At 35.1% G+C, this 14,455-nt stretch overlaps 1 protein-coding gene across 3 annotated transcripts in view; it reads right to left on the reverse strand.

Annotated features, from left to right (window-relative positions):
- ARMC8 (armadillo repeat containing 8) overlaps window positions 1-14,455 on the reverse strand; it is a 96,998-nt gene that overhangs the window by 42,400 nt on the left and 40,143 nt on the right. For all 3 annotated transcript variants that reach the window (XM_010952297.3, XM_045514732.2, XM_010952296.3), the window contains 6 exons: window positions 11,984-12,064; window positions 9,943-10,018; window positions 9,756-9,846; window positions 7,985-8,045; window positions 5,446-5,646; window positions 2,654-2,749 (listed from right to left, as the gene is read on the reverse strand). In XM_010952297.3, the coding sequence (XP_010950599.1) occupies window positions 2,654-2,749; window positions 5,446-5,646; window positions 7,985-8,045; window positions 9,756-9,846; window positions 9,943-10,018; window positions 11,984-12,064 (606 nt within the window). The remainder of the gene's footprint in view (window positions 1-2,653; window positions 2,750-5,445; window positions 5,647-7,984; window positions 8,046-9,755; window positions 9,847-9,942; window positions 10,019-11,983; window positions 12,065-14,455) is intronic.

Consider the following 14,455-nt stretch of genomic DNA (forward strand, 5'->3'; position numbering starts at 1 on the left):
TAATTTTGTGTGGCCCAGAGAGAAGGTATCAAGAAATGAAATCACAGCAGACCTTCAGACGTCTTTAGAAGCAACAGGATAGACAGACACATAATTCTAGGAGGAGAAAAGGCCTGTTTCTTTCTCCTTCACTGCTGTGTATACCCCTCACTGTCTCCATCTCTTTGCTTTAGTTTTCTCTTCTTTATCCTGCCTCATTTCCTTAACTGGTCAGAATAGGGCAATGGGATATATGTTATTTCCTGCATTTATTGAATTACATTCCCATTTTCAATTTAAAAGGCAGGCCATCTGAACATTTCATATTTTTATCCTGAAACAAACAAAAAGCCTTTTTGTTGCTTCTGTTTGGTGGGGGCTTGGGTAGAGGGGGTGGGAGTTGGGTGGAAATAGGTCTATAGTCCTTGAAATATCTGATCAGAGATTCTCCACTCATTAACTCAGTAAACTGAAATTCCATCTCAGCAAGTATAAAAACTGCATTAAAAAATAAAACAATAATAACATTGTACTTCAAGAATCTAAACCAGAAAAAAAAAGAAAGAAAGAAATACAATCAAAGTTCATAAGGCATAAGTGTAAAAGGTAAATAAATATTTCATGGAGAAAGTAAATAAAAATCTACCCAAATAATTATTTCAACAAAAAAATAGAATGGAAATAAATGCATTCAAAGGAAGAGTTATCATTTATCATCATTTATACACTGAAAATAAGAATTCTCCACTCCTAAGAATCATTTTCATGCAAATTTTATCACAAAATTACTTTATATTTTCCATTTTACAATTTCTCTCTTCAGTAGTTGCTATGAACTGTAAATTATTCACTTAATTTCCCAGAAATTAAATATCTTCCTAAAAACCCTATATAATCCCCATTACATAAGAATATCACAGTATCTTTTCTTCAGCACACACAAAAAAACTATAAATTATAACTTATTCTTTATTTGTTATACTTCTACAGAAATTATCAGGATTTAGCCTTATCAGGAAATTATACATATTATAAATACAAGTTTTAATAGACTACTTGATCATCAGACTGTTACGCTGCAAGTATTTCTAGAACACGATATCACAAATTAAAGTCATTAATTCCAAAACAATAGTTTATTAACAAAAAATTACAAAGAAGTACAAATGGACATCCTATTTCCCCCCATTATGGTCCACCTATCTATCTCCCTTTCAGTCCATGGCAAGCCTTCTTGAGCTAAAAGAATGGGTAAAATACTTCTCTTTCCAATGGGCCCTAATAACCATCCCCAAACAAATTATTACGTATTTAAGTTATACAGTCCATGTCAAGTTTTTAAAAATGTTTTATCTACATGAGTTGCCATAAAAGCCTCTTCCCTTGCAATACACCATGTACCTGAACTGAATGGGACATCAACGTCAGCATCTATAACTCATGTTCAGACATTGGGAATATCATAGCACTAGTACGTGTGCCTTGAAGTAACAGTTTACAAATGAAAGCTCAATGGTGTCAAAAAAGATTTCCATAGATATTCACTAAAACAATTCAAGTCAAAAACATCTTGTTAACTGAACTAAATTGAGGTACGTGGAAAACATTCAGCGTAGTTGTGTTTTCTGCACTGATTTTAAAACAAAGCTACTTACATACCTAATCTTACTGCTATCAATTTCAATTTTCTTCTAGAATGGTTCCATTTATTTCAATAAACCTGCAGTTAATTCCATACTTCTCTCTCTACAAGCCCAAAGTACTTCTCCAAATCATATTAAAATTCTAATACTTTGTGCTTTCTCTCACAGGGCTCCTTAAAATACCAATATAGGATGGGGAGATTTAGTAAATTGCCATGTTCAGTAAATAATACACAATTTGCTCTTTCTGCTATGGCTCACCAAGACAGAACATGAATTAATTTACTGATGTTCCTAAAAGCCTTGCATATAATTTATTAGATTATACATATTTTTGAGTGGTAAGCTCCAGCCTTTTGGTTTGTGGAGGAAGCCAAATCAGAGCTTACCACTATACCTTACTCCCTGCTTAGAACTATTCTCAGACAGAACATGAGCTCAGTGTCAGACTAGGCTGTAGTAACATAAGGTGCTATACCAGTGATACATATTTTGGAGCTGGAAAATTCAGATGACCACTCACTAAACATAAAATCATTATTCCACAAAGATTTTATTCACATCAATCTTGCACAGTAGCAAAAAAAAAATCAAAACATAACTAAGCCACATATCAAAGAACAATATACAATAGAGATTTGAATTTCTCAATGGCATTGGAAAGTATTTCCATAAATAACATTTACAATTCTAGTGTTAGGTCTTTCAAGGTGTCTGAAGCTTCACAGTGCTAGAATTGATTTTTATCAGAACACATGCAAAAAATGTGCAACATAATAATCCATATTAATGACACAAAAAAGCACGCCAGTTATTTGTCATTCCAGCACGGCCATGCCACTCTATGTTCTAAAAACAAACAAACGACCCCCAAATCCGGGTCCCATTCATTCTTCAATTATGCCTTTAGTCACTCTGTTTTATTATAGTCAAACAGTCACTGTTAGTGCTCTTCACCACGACTTTCAGGTTGATGTCACTCCCTGCCTGCTGGCTGTCAGGACTGGGGGACGCCCCTCTCCCAGACTCACCTTCTTCCGGATGTCTTCATCGTTTGCTCCGAGAGAGGCATAGAGCTTGAATGCAGCCTGGCGAAGTTCGTGAGCATGCTTTAAGTCATGATCAAGCTATGGGAGGGGAAAAAAAGGTAAGTTCCAACTCATCCCATGATTAAATTTTCAAAAAAACTAATCGAGTAGAGTTGCTGTGTGTTTGTGTCAATGTGTTCTTGAATTCCTGCAGTCTGCTTCTGTCTAAAAGTGAACACCACAACATCTGACACCGGTATATGAAAAACTTTTGCGAACCTTTGAGCCCTAAAAATTCAGTGTTTCGAGATGGTAGCTTTAGCGGCACCGATGCTTGCTTGTCCCAGCTCTCTGAAATGGTATCCCCCAAATCAAGGCACACTCGGGCCTTTCGAGCCCTAGGATATAGCTGATAACTAGAGTGCTACTGCAACAATATTTAGAAAGTTTTCCAAACATTAAGGTTAGTGCTAGCCGAATTTCAGCATTTAAAAAGCTTTTAGAAACAGGGAAATTTTTGTGAAAATCCTTAATAAACAAGAGATAATGGTAATCATTATTATCTATTATGGCTATCGAAGAATTATGTTCAGAGGGGGCTTTTTTTGGGATAAATTCATTAAAATTACTTACTGGTAAACAATTAATGCTATCTTTCCATAGCATTAACTGGCTTTCTCAGTTAACAACTCTTCCATATACCTGATTTATCACCAAACTACCATAAAAATAAAAGAGAAGCATGTTCCCAGGATACTTCTAGTGACTAAATACAAACCAGTAAATACACAAGGCATATCAGTAAAGTAAATAATTTTATAACTAAGAGATACAACTTACTCATCTAAATGATGACAACTTTTTCCAAATGAGTTGCCTTGGAAAGGTTTACCCTTATGCAAAGACATAGGTGTTGTTCAGAATACTATGACACCCTCTTTTGAGAATTCCTAAAGAGTTGAGTGGCATACTAGCAAGAAAACCCTGCCAATTATATATCTTCATCAACTAAGAGAGTTTTTAAGTTAAATGTCACTGGTGTGTGAAGATGGGGAAATCCAGCTGGGTAACATCATTTAGAGTAACAACAACAAAAATACCACAGTAAAAACACTGAAACTCAATTGGGGTGGTTCTGAAGGCAGTTCTTAAGAGAAGCTTCAAAAATACTGTGGTCAAAGCAGCACTGATGGATAATGGGAGGAAACTCCCAATACACAACACTCGTTTTCACGTGTAAGTTCTAAAGTATCTCTTCTTATGTCTTAACTACTTTCTAGTCACATCATATATTAGAATATTGACTTGGACTAATATATCATGAAAATCACACATTTATTAACATGTAAAAATTCCTCTCTTATGGGTCTAGTATCTATACCTGTGGGAAACCACTGGATAATCCATCATCAAAAACAAAGATGACAAAACAAACTAATATTCAAATCCAGGAGATAATTTTTAAAAATTATCATTCCAGTTTTACTGTGGTGGAAAAAAGTGGAAAAACCCTAACGTAAGGGATAATCTATATACTAGTTAAATGATTTGCACGTGCATGGGCTAGAAGTTCTTATAACCATGTTTCCTCACTCTCATGTCCATCAAAGTGTCCTATTTGCCTTGATGGGACAGTCAACTAAGGATGCTCATGAGGCCACAGTTAGGACTTGCTCATTTATCTTTGGACTGTGAGGTACTATGTTAGTGTGAGTGAGTTGCCAGAGGGAAAACAGACAAGGCAGGTGGTTCAATATAACCCACCACTTCTACTGGAAAAATACTACTACTGAGGGAAGAGCAGGCACAGAACTTTAATACAGAAAGAGCAGTGTACATTAACACAAATATCAATGAAGATTATTTTAGGTCCTGTCTGAGTCAGAGGAAAGGTATACCCTTAATAGTTTTTTTTTTTCATTGTTAAATGCCAAATGAACAGATGCCGACCAGATGAAGTTTTCTAGAACTCGGGTATGGGACAGGTCAAGACAACAGTTCAAAAAATTTTACCATTGAGAATAGTGGCATCACAAAAATACAGTCACATTTGTGAAACAGAATTGGTTACTAAATAGAAGGCAATGCTCTCACTACCATGACCTCCTTAAATAAATTTTCTCTAATAGAGTATTTATCTCTCATGATTAGAGAAATGAATATGACAAACAGGTTGAGCAAAACAAAACCAAAAGGAATATCTATCTGTTCTAAGGAATTTCTATTTTGAGAAAAAGTTAGCACAATTTGGTCCCTGATGGTCTCAAGCTGGAGGTTAAATGGTGCTTTAGCTGTCAATAGCAGACACAAAGCGCAGTATGAAACTGCAGAAAGGAAAGAGAAGATGGCAAAAATTAGGGGAAAAGAGATAGCAAAAGAAAAAGACAGTGGTGGAGAGTAAAATAAGGCCACTCAGTCACTTGGAAGAAAAGATTACTCCTGATCTAAAGAATGAGAACATAGCAACAGAGATGATTCTGGGACCTTGAATAGGATTAGATGATGTTAATATAATGTCAATAACCAGCTTAGAGACCCCACTATTTTGAGGATAATTGGGAATTAGGGATGCAATTTTCTTCTTTTCTGATTACCTCCTTACAAAAAAACTTCTGACAATAAACATAAAATAAACTGGATTCATAAACACATAAAGCAACATCACCTATGTTACCAAAAGTAAAAGATTCCTTTATTTAAAAGGACTTTGAACTGTAATTATCAATTGGTTCAAAGTGGTGAACAGTAAGAAAATCAATCCCTCTTAAGCTGCTAAAAATGAAAAGAGAACATACCCTTTTAATATCAGTGATGGCACTCACTGAGCTGGGATACTTGAAATAATCAGCAAGCATGGCAATGAGGTGATCAGTAATGCTCGCGATTCTCTGCAGCTCAACATCTGGTTCAATCAGATAGGCGAGTGTCTCAGCTCCTTCAACTCTCTCCTCTAGTAATCTCTCTTTACTGCACATTCGAACCAAACAAGGCAATGTCTGTAAGGCAATGAAATTAATTATTTGCTTTTTGGTAAAGGCAAAAAGCATGATTGAGATCATATAGTTGAATCAACCCAATGGTTTTTACTGGGAGTCATGTGTGTGAACAAATGTTTCAATAAAGACTTTCAGAGGACAAAAGGTTTCTTTGAGGAATGCAAAAACAAACAAAATTCAGTGCATATTAATCACTTATGCTGGCACACTATAATCATACAATCAAAGCACATTAATACAAACTCTAATTAGGCTTTTTGTAATTTATAAGACTGAAGTTTATTATACAACCTTACAAAAGACATTTAAAAATCCCTACTAAATCATTTCTGATGTTTCTGCCCTGTCTATATATTAATTTAATATATTAATAAATATATACTAATATTAAAAGACACCCAAAAGTTTAATCAGGAATGACTTTGCCTTAGAAAAAGTATGCTATCTTTTCCTTAATGAGTGATATGGCTAGGATGACTTTTAATTTTTGTTTAGAGATTAATACCTACAGTTGCAAAAACAAAATACACCTTTAAAAATTCAGTCATCTTACCATTACTCAGATTCCACCAGTTCTATAATCCAAGTGAAATGCATCAATCACAGTTCCTAGGTTCTCCAAATAACTCCCTATAATGACGTGAAATCTACTAATCCAATTTTACTTCTGAGGTCCTTCAAAAATCTTGGCACTGATCTTGGTAATTTATCCACATTAGGTTCTCAATAAAAATGTCCCATATATTTATATTTCTAAGGCTGACGAATTCACTTTAAAGGATAATGTGGAAATAGAAACTGAAATGTTAGACTTACAGGAAGCCTTCCTCAACTACCAGTCAACTATGGCGTGTTCTTTTCTAAGTTCTTATTATTGCTTTACCACAGAGTTTAGCACTTTACTGTTCAGTATTGATTTCCTATCAGGCTGTTTCAGACTTTAAAATACACCCCTAGGCTTCCAAGGAGAAAGCTTTATTCTTATTTTCCTTTGAACAGTTACCAACATTTATCAATACCATGAATTCATGGATTATTGAATTTAAAGCTCACAACTACTATATAAAGAAGATACCATTAACCTAGTTTGGCAATGAGAAAGAAAAGGAGGGGCAGAGCAGTTAAGTAAGGGCACAGAAGCCCTTAGTACTCTGTGCGGTGCTGTTTACTTAGGGCCCTCAGATTTCATTAAATGAATTGTCTTGCTTCACCAAAGACTAAAGGAAACATTAATCTTCTTAATGTTCTTTTACCCTTGGGTTCATTTTGAACACTGATAATGAGAGAGCTCATATTCATAAAATGACACACTATCTGAAGTCTGGGAGGGTTATTCCTCCAGCTTTGTTCTTTTTCTTCAGTATTGCTTTGGCAATTCTGGGTCTTTTGTGATCCCATAGAAATTTTAGGATTATTTGTTCTAGTTCTGTGAAAAATGTCCTGGGTAACTTGATAGGGATTGCATCAAATCTGTAGATAGCTCTGGGCAGTATGACCACTATAACAATATTAATTCTTTCAATCCAAGAGTATGGGATTTCTCTGCAATTCTTTAAATCATCTTTAATTTCCTTAATCAATGTTTTGTAGTTCTCCACATGTAAGTCTTTCACCTCCTTCATAAAACGACACACTATCATTTATAGTTGTTCTGTTCTTTATAACTAATGAGATGCTTAATGTATTTAATATATTGCTATTCTCACAATACCCTATGGAATTATTGCTTTCCAGTTAACTACAAGTCTGAAGCACCAAAAGGATAAGGGATGTGCCCAAGGCTACTAACCCAGTCAGTGGTGGAAGTGCTAAAACCAGAATCCAGTCCTTAAGACTTTTAGGGCTAGTCTTTTATCTGGGTTTTTCTGAATTCCAGTTGCATTTGACACATCACAATAATGAAGACTGCTTTCATGTGTTATTTACTTATTCTTTCTCATTATGCCTTTTGATTATCTGCCATGAAGGTGATAAAAGTCTTTGTTAGTGAACCGCTTGCCTACAAAATTGTTGCAAACTTAATGAAAATCAAGGACTAATGTATATTTTCATAACTTGAATTTTACATATTTTTACAATTTTTACATCCTCCTAATTACCATAAAAATGAAAAGGTTTGAAAAGGAAAGAATTATTTACTTTGACTTTAAAAACACATTTAAAACCAATTTTTTAAAACTACATCATCCCACTGAAAAGCATGCTGTTTTAATATTATTTCATGGTATGCACATATACCACAGTGATAAATGTGTAAAAAGAAACAGGAATATCAATATTTATATTCAACACGTGTATGACTGGGTAATTTCCACATTTTTAGAAAGAATCAGCTCACCTTTAGTACAATACAGTTGTCATCTGTCCGAATTGCTCCAGCTCTACACATGTAAGTTAAACTGGAATAAGATGGCAGAGAGTAAGTTTTTGCTTGTGTTTTAAAGCTTTAAACAAAACAAAACAAAACAACTCTGCTTGTCTTTAACATTTTATGGGGGAAAAGAAGACAACGCTCACATAAGGGAGGTTTAGCCACTCCCTTATCTGAGGTTCTGTTAATTTAACAGTCAAAGAAAACTATCTGATACATGCAGACAGTAAGCCAGATATTTTTTTTAAATACCTACAAAATTGTTTCAAAAATACATGGCTGAATGAATAAGTAAACGTTAAAGCAGTGAGTAAGTAAATGTGCTGGGCACATTGGAGTTCTTTATAGACTTTTCTCTGTACTTTTTTATGTTTGAAATTTTCCACAATAAAAAGGAAAAAAATTAAAAATAATATATAAAGTTAACAAAATATCTAAGTTCAAATGAAGTTAAGTTGGAATATTCTAACTCCAATAACAGCAGAAGTATCGCAGAAGAAGGATTTAACTTACAACACTTACAGCTATCACTAAGATAAGTATTCAGAGGTTACTAGCAGTGGCTTTCAGAATTAGCCACTGATTTGGTTCTCCTGAAAAGCAATTTACTTTCACAATTATATCTAGCTTTGAATAAGAATAAGATTGCTTGTGCGGAGAGCCCTTTGTCCTGGGACATGGGGTGTGGCCGGAAAGGCGGCCGCCCCCTTGCCCGTCACGCACCACATGCTCAGTTTGTGGGGAATCTGGTGCTAAACCATTCCTAGACGACCTGCTTCCAGGTCGGGGTTTCTAACGTAGCAGAGCAGCTCCCTCGCTGCAATCTATTGAAAGTCAGCCCTCAACACAAGGGTTTGTAAAAGAAGAGAAAAAAGAAAAAAAGATAATAGCAAAAAAAAAAGATGGGGGGGGGAGAATAAAATTGCTTTGTACTCCATAAGCAGGTACTGAACATTAAGCAATTACAAAACTTAAATTAATGAGAATTTCCTTTTTCAAAGATTCCTTCAGACAAAAAGCAGACAAACAAAAAATACACATAATATTTAAAAAAAAAAAAGCAAACAATCATGATGCATGAGTGATTCACTGACAATTCCTCATTCTGGTCAAAATATTAGAAAGCCACAACTTCTTACATGGTGAAACTAAACCATTCATTTAGCACAGAACCTTACATAACAGGTGCCAAACCTATCTGGAAATGTAGTGACAATTATAGAATTAATATGTATTGAATGCTTACGTGAGCCAGGAACTGTGCCAATAAGAACATTACATAACTTTCTTATAAACAGTCACGTCTGTATAAGCAATCTTTGTTTTTATAAAGATAAGGAAGTCACATTCTCTGAAATCATGACTTGGTTATCAACTTCCACTAATTCTCACTATTTCTATATCTTTATATTTTCCTGGCATAATACTTAGCATAATATATGTTGGTTAAATCTGATTTAATTCTGTATTATTTCAACTGAAATACAAAGAGAAGGGAATGTTACGAAGCAATTTTCTGTAGTCTTAGATGTTACAAGAGAGTCCTTCTGCACAGTACTAGTAGTAAACTGAGTACAAAACTCACATCCATTTAAGAAAAGGTGACATAATCCCATGACGTTCAAATTTCAAAATCCCCAACAAGATGGGAATTGAAAGTGAGCTAATTAGGCTGTCCAAAATATTCTACGATATCGATAAAGCACTGTCTTTGGTCCCACATTGTCTTGACTTTTACCATTTTGCTGATGTGAGCTGCATCTCAATAGGCTTATCCCTCTGTAACATCTTCACAAAAATTTGTGGTAACAATTCTCCATCAACCAAAACTAGAAATCAAACAAACAACAAAGATTAAGGAATTCTTTAAATCTACAAAGTTCATAAATTAAATCATGTAGGTGCCACTGAAAGTTCCAGCCTACCATTTACCAGAGTCATCGATACCTGGGGATTTTCAAAAGCTAAAACTGAGAAGCATTTCAGTGCTTGCATTCGAACCTGTAAAAATAAGTGAACAAACAAAGCGTTTATTTTAGTTTTGCAAATAGAAATTTCAATGTCTCAGAATCTAAACTCTTCTGAAAAAATAACTATTTAAATCTGCTTAAAGTACTAAAGGAAGGACTCAAGGGAATAAAAATAAGACGCGTATGTCTGAAGAGTATAGTAAGTTAAAATTAATTATAAAAAGTTAAAATTAATTTTGAAGTAACAGAAAAGAAAAAACAGTGAAGTAGCAACTAAAACTGAACTAGATAAATTCCTAATCAAATTTAAAAGAACACTGTAAAAAATACAATGTTGGTGAGGCAAAGGAAATTTAATAACAATTAATTACCAATTGCCTTTCAAGTGGGACATTTCTTCTTCCCAAATTATAAACCAGAGAACTGAAGAGAAAAAAAAAAAAAAAAAAGAGTACTCTCATAGTTGTGAATGGGATGGGGATGGGGGGTGGGGAAAGAAAACAAGAGAGGAAAGAAAGTTACAATAAAAATTTGAAAGGGACTAATTTAACTTCTGAAATACCTATGAGCTGTGCTACTGTTCCTCAAAACTAGGTGACTGGTCTGGGATGATACCAAAGGCCCAATCTCTTGACCACATACAACATATTTTGTAGTTTGCAGGAGCTCCTATGAGAGCTGTTATTTTTCATTCTGTTCAGTTTTCACCAGATGAGCTAACCGTCGCTTCCAAGCCTGAGTCTATATATGATGTTCCTATGTGGAGCCTGAGATCAGCAGCACAGGTGGCTGAGGTGTGAAGAAGCCCTGTCCCTCACTTGGGCAGTGCTCTGCAGCACGAGCACCTGTCAACGGGCGGAACCTGCAATATGTTAATGAGACTGTGACAATGGAGTAAACCTTGGCAAGAGTAATGTTACCAAAACCTTTTCCCTTTCACTGTTATTTGTCATTGTAGATAAAGAAGTCTAGTGTGGAAAAGAAAAGAAAGAAATGGAGGAAGAACTGGGGGAATTAATGAAGCTAGAGGATGGAGAAGAGGGGCAGTAAATTGCCACCCCAGCAACTGTTTCCTGATATGCAAGTGCTGGCTGGTCTCAGCCTCCATGTGGTACAGAGTAGAGGAAGCAGCTCTCAGTATACATTTCCTTCCCTTGCTTCTGGCTAGTTTCAAGCTGGTACCATTCCCTATTCCCATCCTTGTGAGATCTTCACCAAGACCTAACTCTGGATGTCTGAGGTAGGGAAAATATACATATTAGCAGGCCATACCTGCAATAAAGCTAAGGACCAAAAGATCAGTACAAACGGACAGAGGACAAAAATGATTGCTTCTCTGCTCTACAGGAAATTTCTGGCACACTTAGTTCTAATGTGACACAATAAAGACAATGTCCCAATATTTGCTACAACTGTCCAATTGGACAATAATGAAATGACTAAGTTTTAACCTATGTCTGACAGTATATCATGATACTGCTTACCTATATATAAAAGATGGTAAAGAAATTTAATTAACAAGTCTGAAAACCCTTGACTTTTTAAACTCAAAATACAAAAGAGAACACATTTTAAATGTTGATGTATGTGTGGGTACATGGTATAAGTTTGAGTCACTGTGGCTAAATAAAGGTTTGAAATAGGAAATCCAAAGCCTTTCCTGATACAGCAAGCCATTGCTCCTATATACTTCAAGGCACGAAGCTTTGGCACTGACACCTTACCAGAAGAGACTAATGATCCAGGTAAAAATCAATAGCAACTTATACCACAACCATATTCTGGGAAAAAAAAAAAATTGAAAGGCCAGGGTTTTTCTTTTTTTTAAAAGAGCATTTCATTGATATAACAGTGCCCCATAATACTTACTGACATACTACTCTTGATCACAATGTATCTATCAAAGAAGCAATAAAATATGTGGGCCTCTTTCTAGAGCAAGACTCTAGAAACCAAAAATAAAGTATAAAAATGGCCATAATTTTTAACATCTTACTTTATAAGATACTGAGGTTAGTAGGTGAGCAATATTCTGAACTGCACCATGGTTAAATAAAACTGTTTGATGATCTGGACCCTGTAAGAAAAGAGAATATAATAGTACATTAAGAAGAGTAATGATTCATTCCAATAAAACATTTACTTAAATGTAGAAAACCATATTCACTACACTGTAGAATTCTGTTACCCTTCTCTTGTGTAAATCCATCCCCCCAAAGCAGACAGACACTGTTCTTAGTCCTGCAAAGGGCAGCCACGTCTTACCTCTCACCCCAGTTCTACGGAAGTGCTGCCTCCTTACTTCCTCAAAACAATAAGGGGGCACAGAAGCGTTCCCAGCATAGGCCCTTTGCAATTCTTAAAGAAGCACACCATCACAGCAACAGAGGCACTCCGAACTCTGCATTTAACGTGCACACCCTTACCCAATGCCCACAGGAGACAGTACAGTCATTCCTACAACTTAAGACTCATGACCTAGTCAGGGGACCCCAACAACCAATTAACTGCTAGAGGAACTAGACCAGAACCTAAACTGTCTGAACATATCCGGGAGGTTTGAGTAGTGAGAAACACAACACTCTATAACTGAGAGATAAACATGTTTTAGTTCTCCATCTCTCTCATTTCTCTTCTTAAAATTATCACTTCTTAGAGTAAGAAGGTGAAGTAATAGGAAAATTCAGGTATTTTATTTTTCATCAACTCTTGTTTTCTACTAATCAATTTACTAAAGATCTTCAGTGGCACAAGCTAAAGATTAATGCCAGGCTTCAAATTTGCCATTACTTATTCATTTCTTTTATGTCCACTCATCCACTCAAAGTCAATTAAAGCCAAGGCAAGGATGGTACTTCATGCTTATCATTATCTAGAAGAGAAAAATGTACTGCTGAATGGTAGGCTACCTGTCTGGGTTCACCAGAAGAAATCAGGTCCTACTCCAGAAAAACAGCTCTCAAACCAGCTTCTCGAACTCACTATTTAGTCAAGTTACAACTATCTTGCAGATACTCATTCCTTCTTAAACCAAAATATCCATCGTTTGACGTAGGGATATTAGGATTCATACTTCTGAATGTTAAAACAGCCATATTCTATTTTATAAGTAACAATCCCCTAAACATCTTACACACTATTAAAAGGGTTCTTCAAAAAAATTCGGCAATTTCTCTCTTACTTTTCTTTACATTTTAAAAATTTAGCATAGTTGTTTTCAAATTGAAGTCTATAAATTTTCTAACTTCTAATTTCTTATTTTTAATCACTATATAATATTCCAGTTTACTCAAACCCCAATTACATATTTTAGATAGTTTCTAATATCTCACAATTATAAACAACATTTTGCTGAACATTATTAACAACATGCATCTGGGCAGATCCTTTGAGTATGAGGACAAATTTCCAGAAAACAATTGCTTGATGTATTTATCACTACATATCCGTCCAGTATAGTGCAAACTTGCTTTTATAATGACTGAAAAAACTGACGTTCTCAGGGCACAGGTTTGAACTGTGCTGTCTTCCTACCTCATCCTCATCCATGCATCTGCAATTATAATTATAGGTATTACTTACTGGGGTACTTGCTATGTGCTGGATATTGCTCTAAATGCTTTACTTGAATTGTCTCATTTGAAACATAGGAGTTTCTGGCTTATTCATTATAAGGATAGTGGTGGAGAATGTAATGGAGGAGCTAAGGAAAAGAAAGGTCTCCTAAGAATCTGACTCATTTTTTTCTTACCTATTAATAAGCAGGTAACTAGAATAAATTAGGAAGATGAGCCCCAATTAGCCTTGGCCAAGGTTCTTTTTTTGCCTTTCTTATAAATTTTAACATCCTAATTTAAATACTGGTAATGTTTAGCAGAATAACTGAATAGAGAGGTGGCTGCCTCCACCCCTGTACCTCACTCTTCTTCCACCTCTGTATTCAGCCAATCCCTTCTCCTGCCTTGAGGTGACCTAATACTAACAGATTAATTTATATTCTTCAAGACAGTTTATATGTATACAAATACATAAGTATATTCTTTCCCCCTGTTTTAACACAAATGGTAGAATAATACTATACATATAATACTATATACAAATACTATATACATACTATAGAATACACATTATATATGAGTATACATATGTGTGTGTGTGTGTGTGTATGGCTCTAAACCTTTTATTTCCTTTATAATACAACTCAGTGATCATTCATATCAGTACATAAAGAGGTTTCTCATTTCTTTTTTGGCCTTAATCCATTGTATGAATGTCCCATGCTTTAACTAGTACCCTACAGTCAGACACTAGATTGTTTTCAGTCTTGGAGCTATGTTTGTAAGTGATGGTGAAGCACAATGCAATTCTTTGTACATAACAGTTCCCCACCGCTTACAAGATATCGGACTTTTTTCTCCCTCACGTTCTTTGCCCAAAGATAGCAGCAAATGTTTGTTACAAAAGAAGC

Source organism: Camelus bactrianus, chromosome 1 (genome assembly GCF_048773025.1).
Source record: "Camelus bactrianus isolate YW-2024 breed Bactrian camel chromosome 1, ASM4877302v1, whole genome shotgun sequence".
Taxonomy (NCBI): domain Eukaryota; kingdom Metazoa; phylum Chordata; class Mammalia; order Artiodactyla; family Camelidae; genus Camelus; species Camelus bactrianus.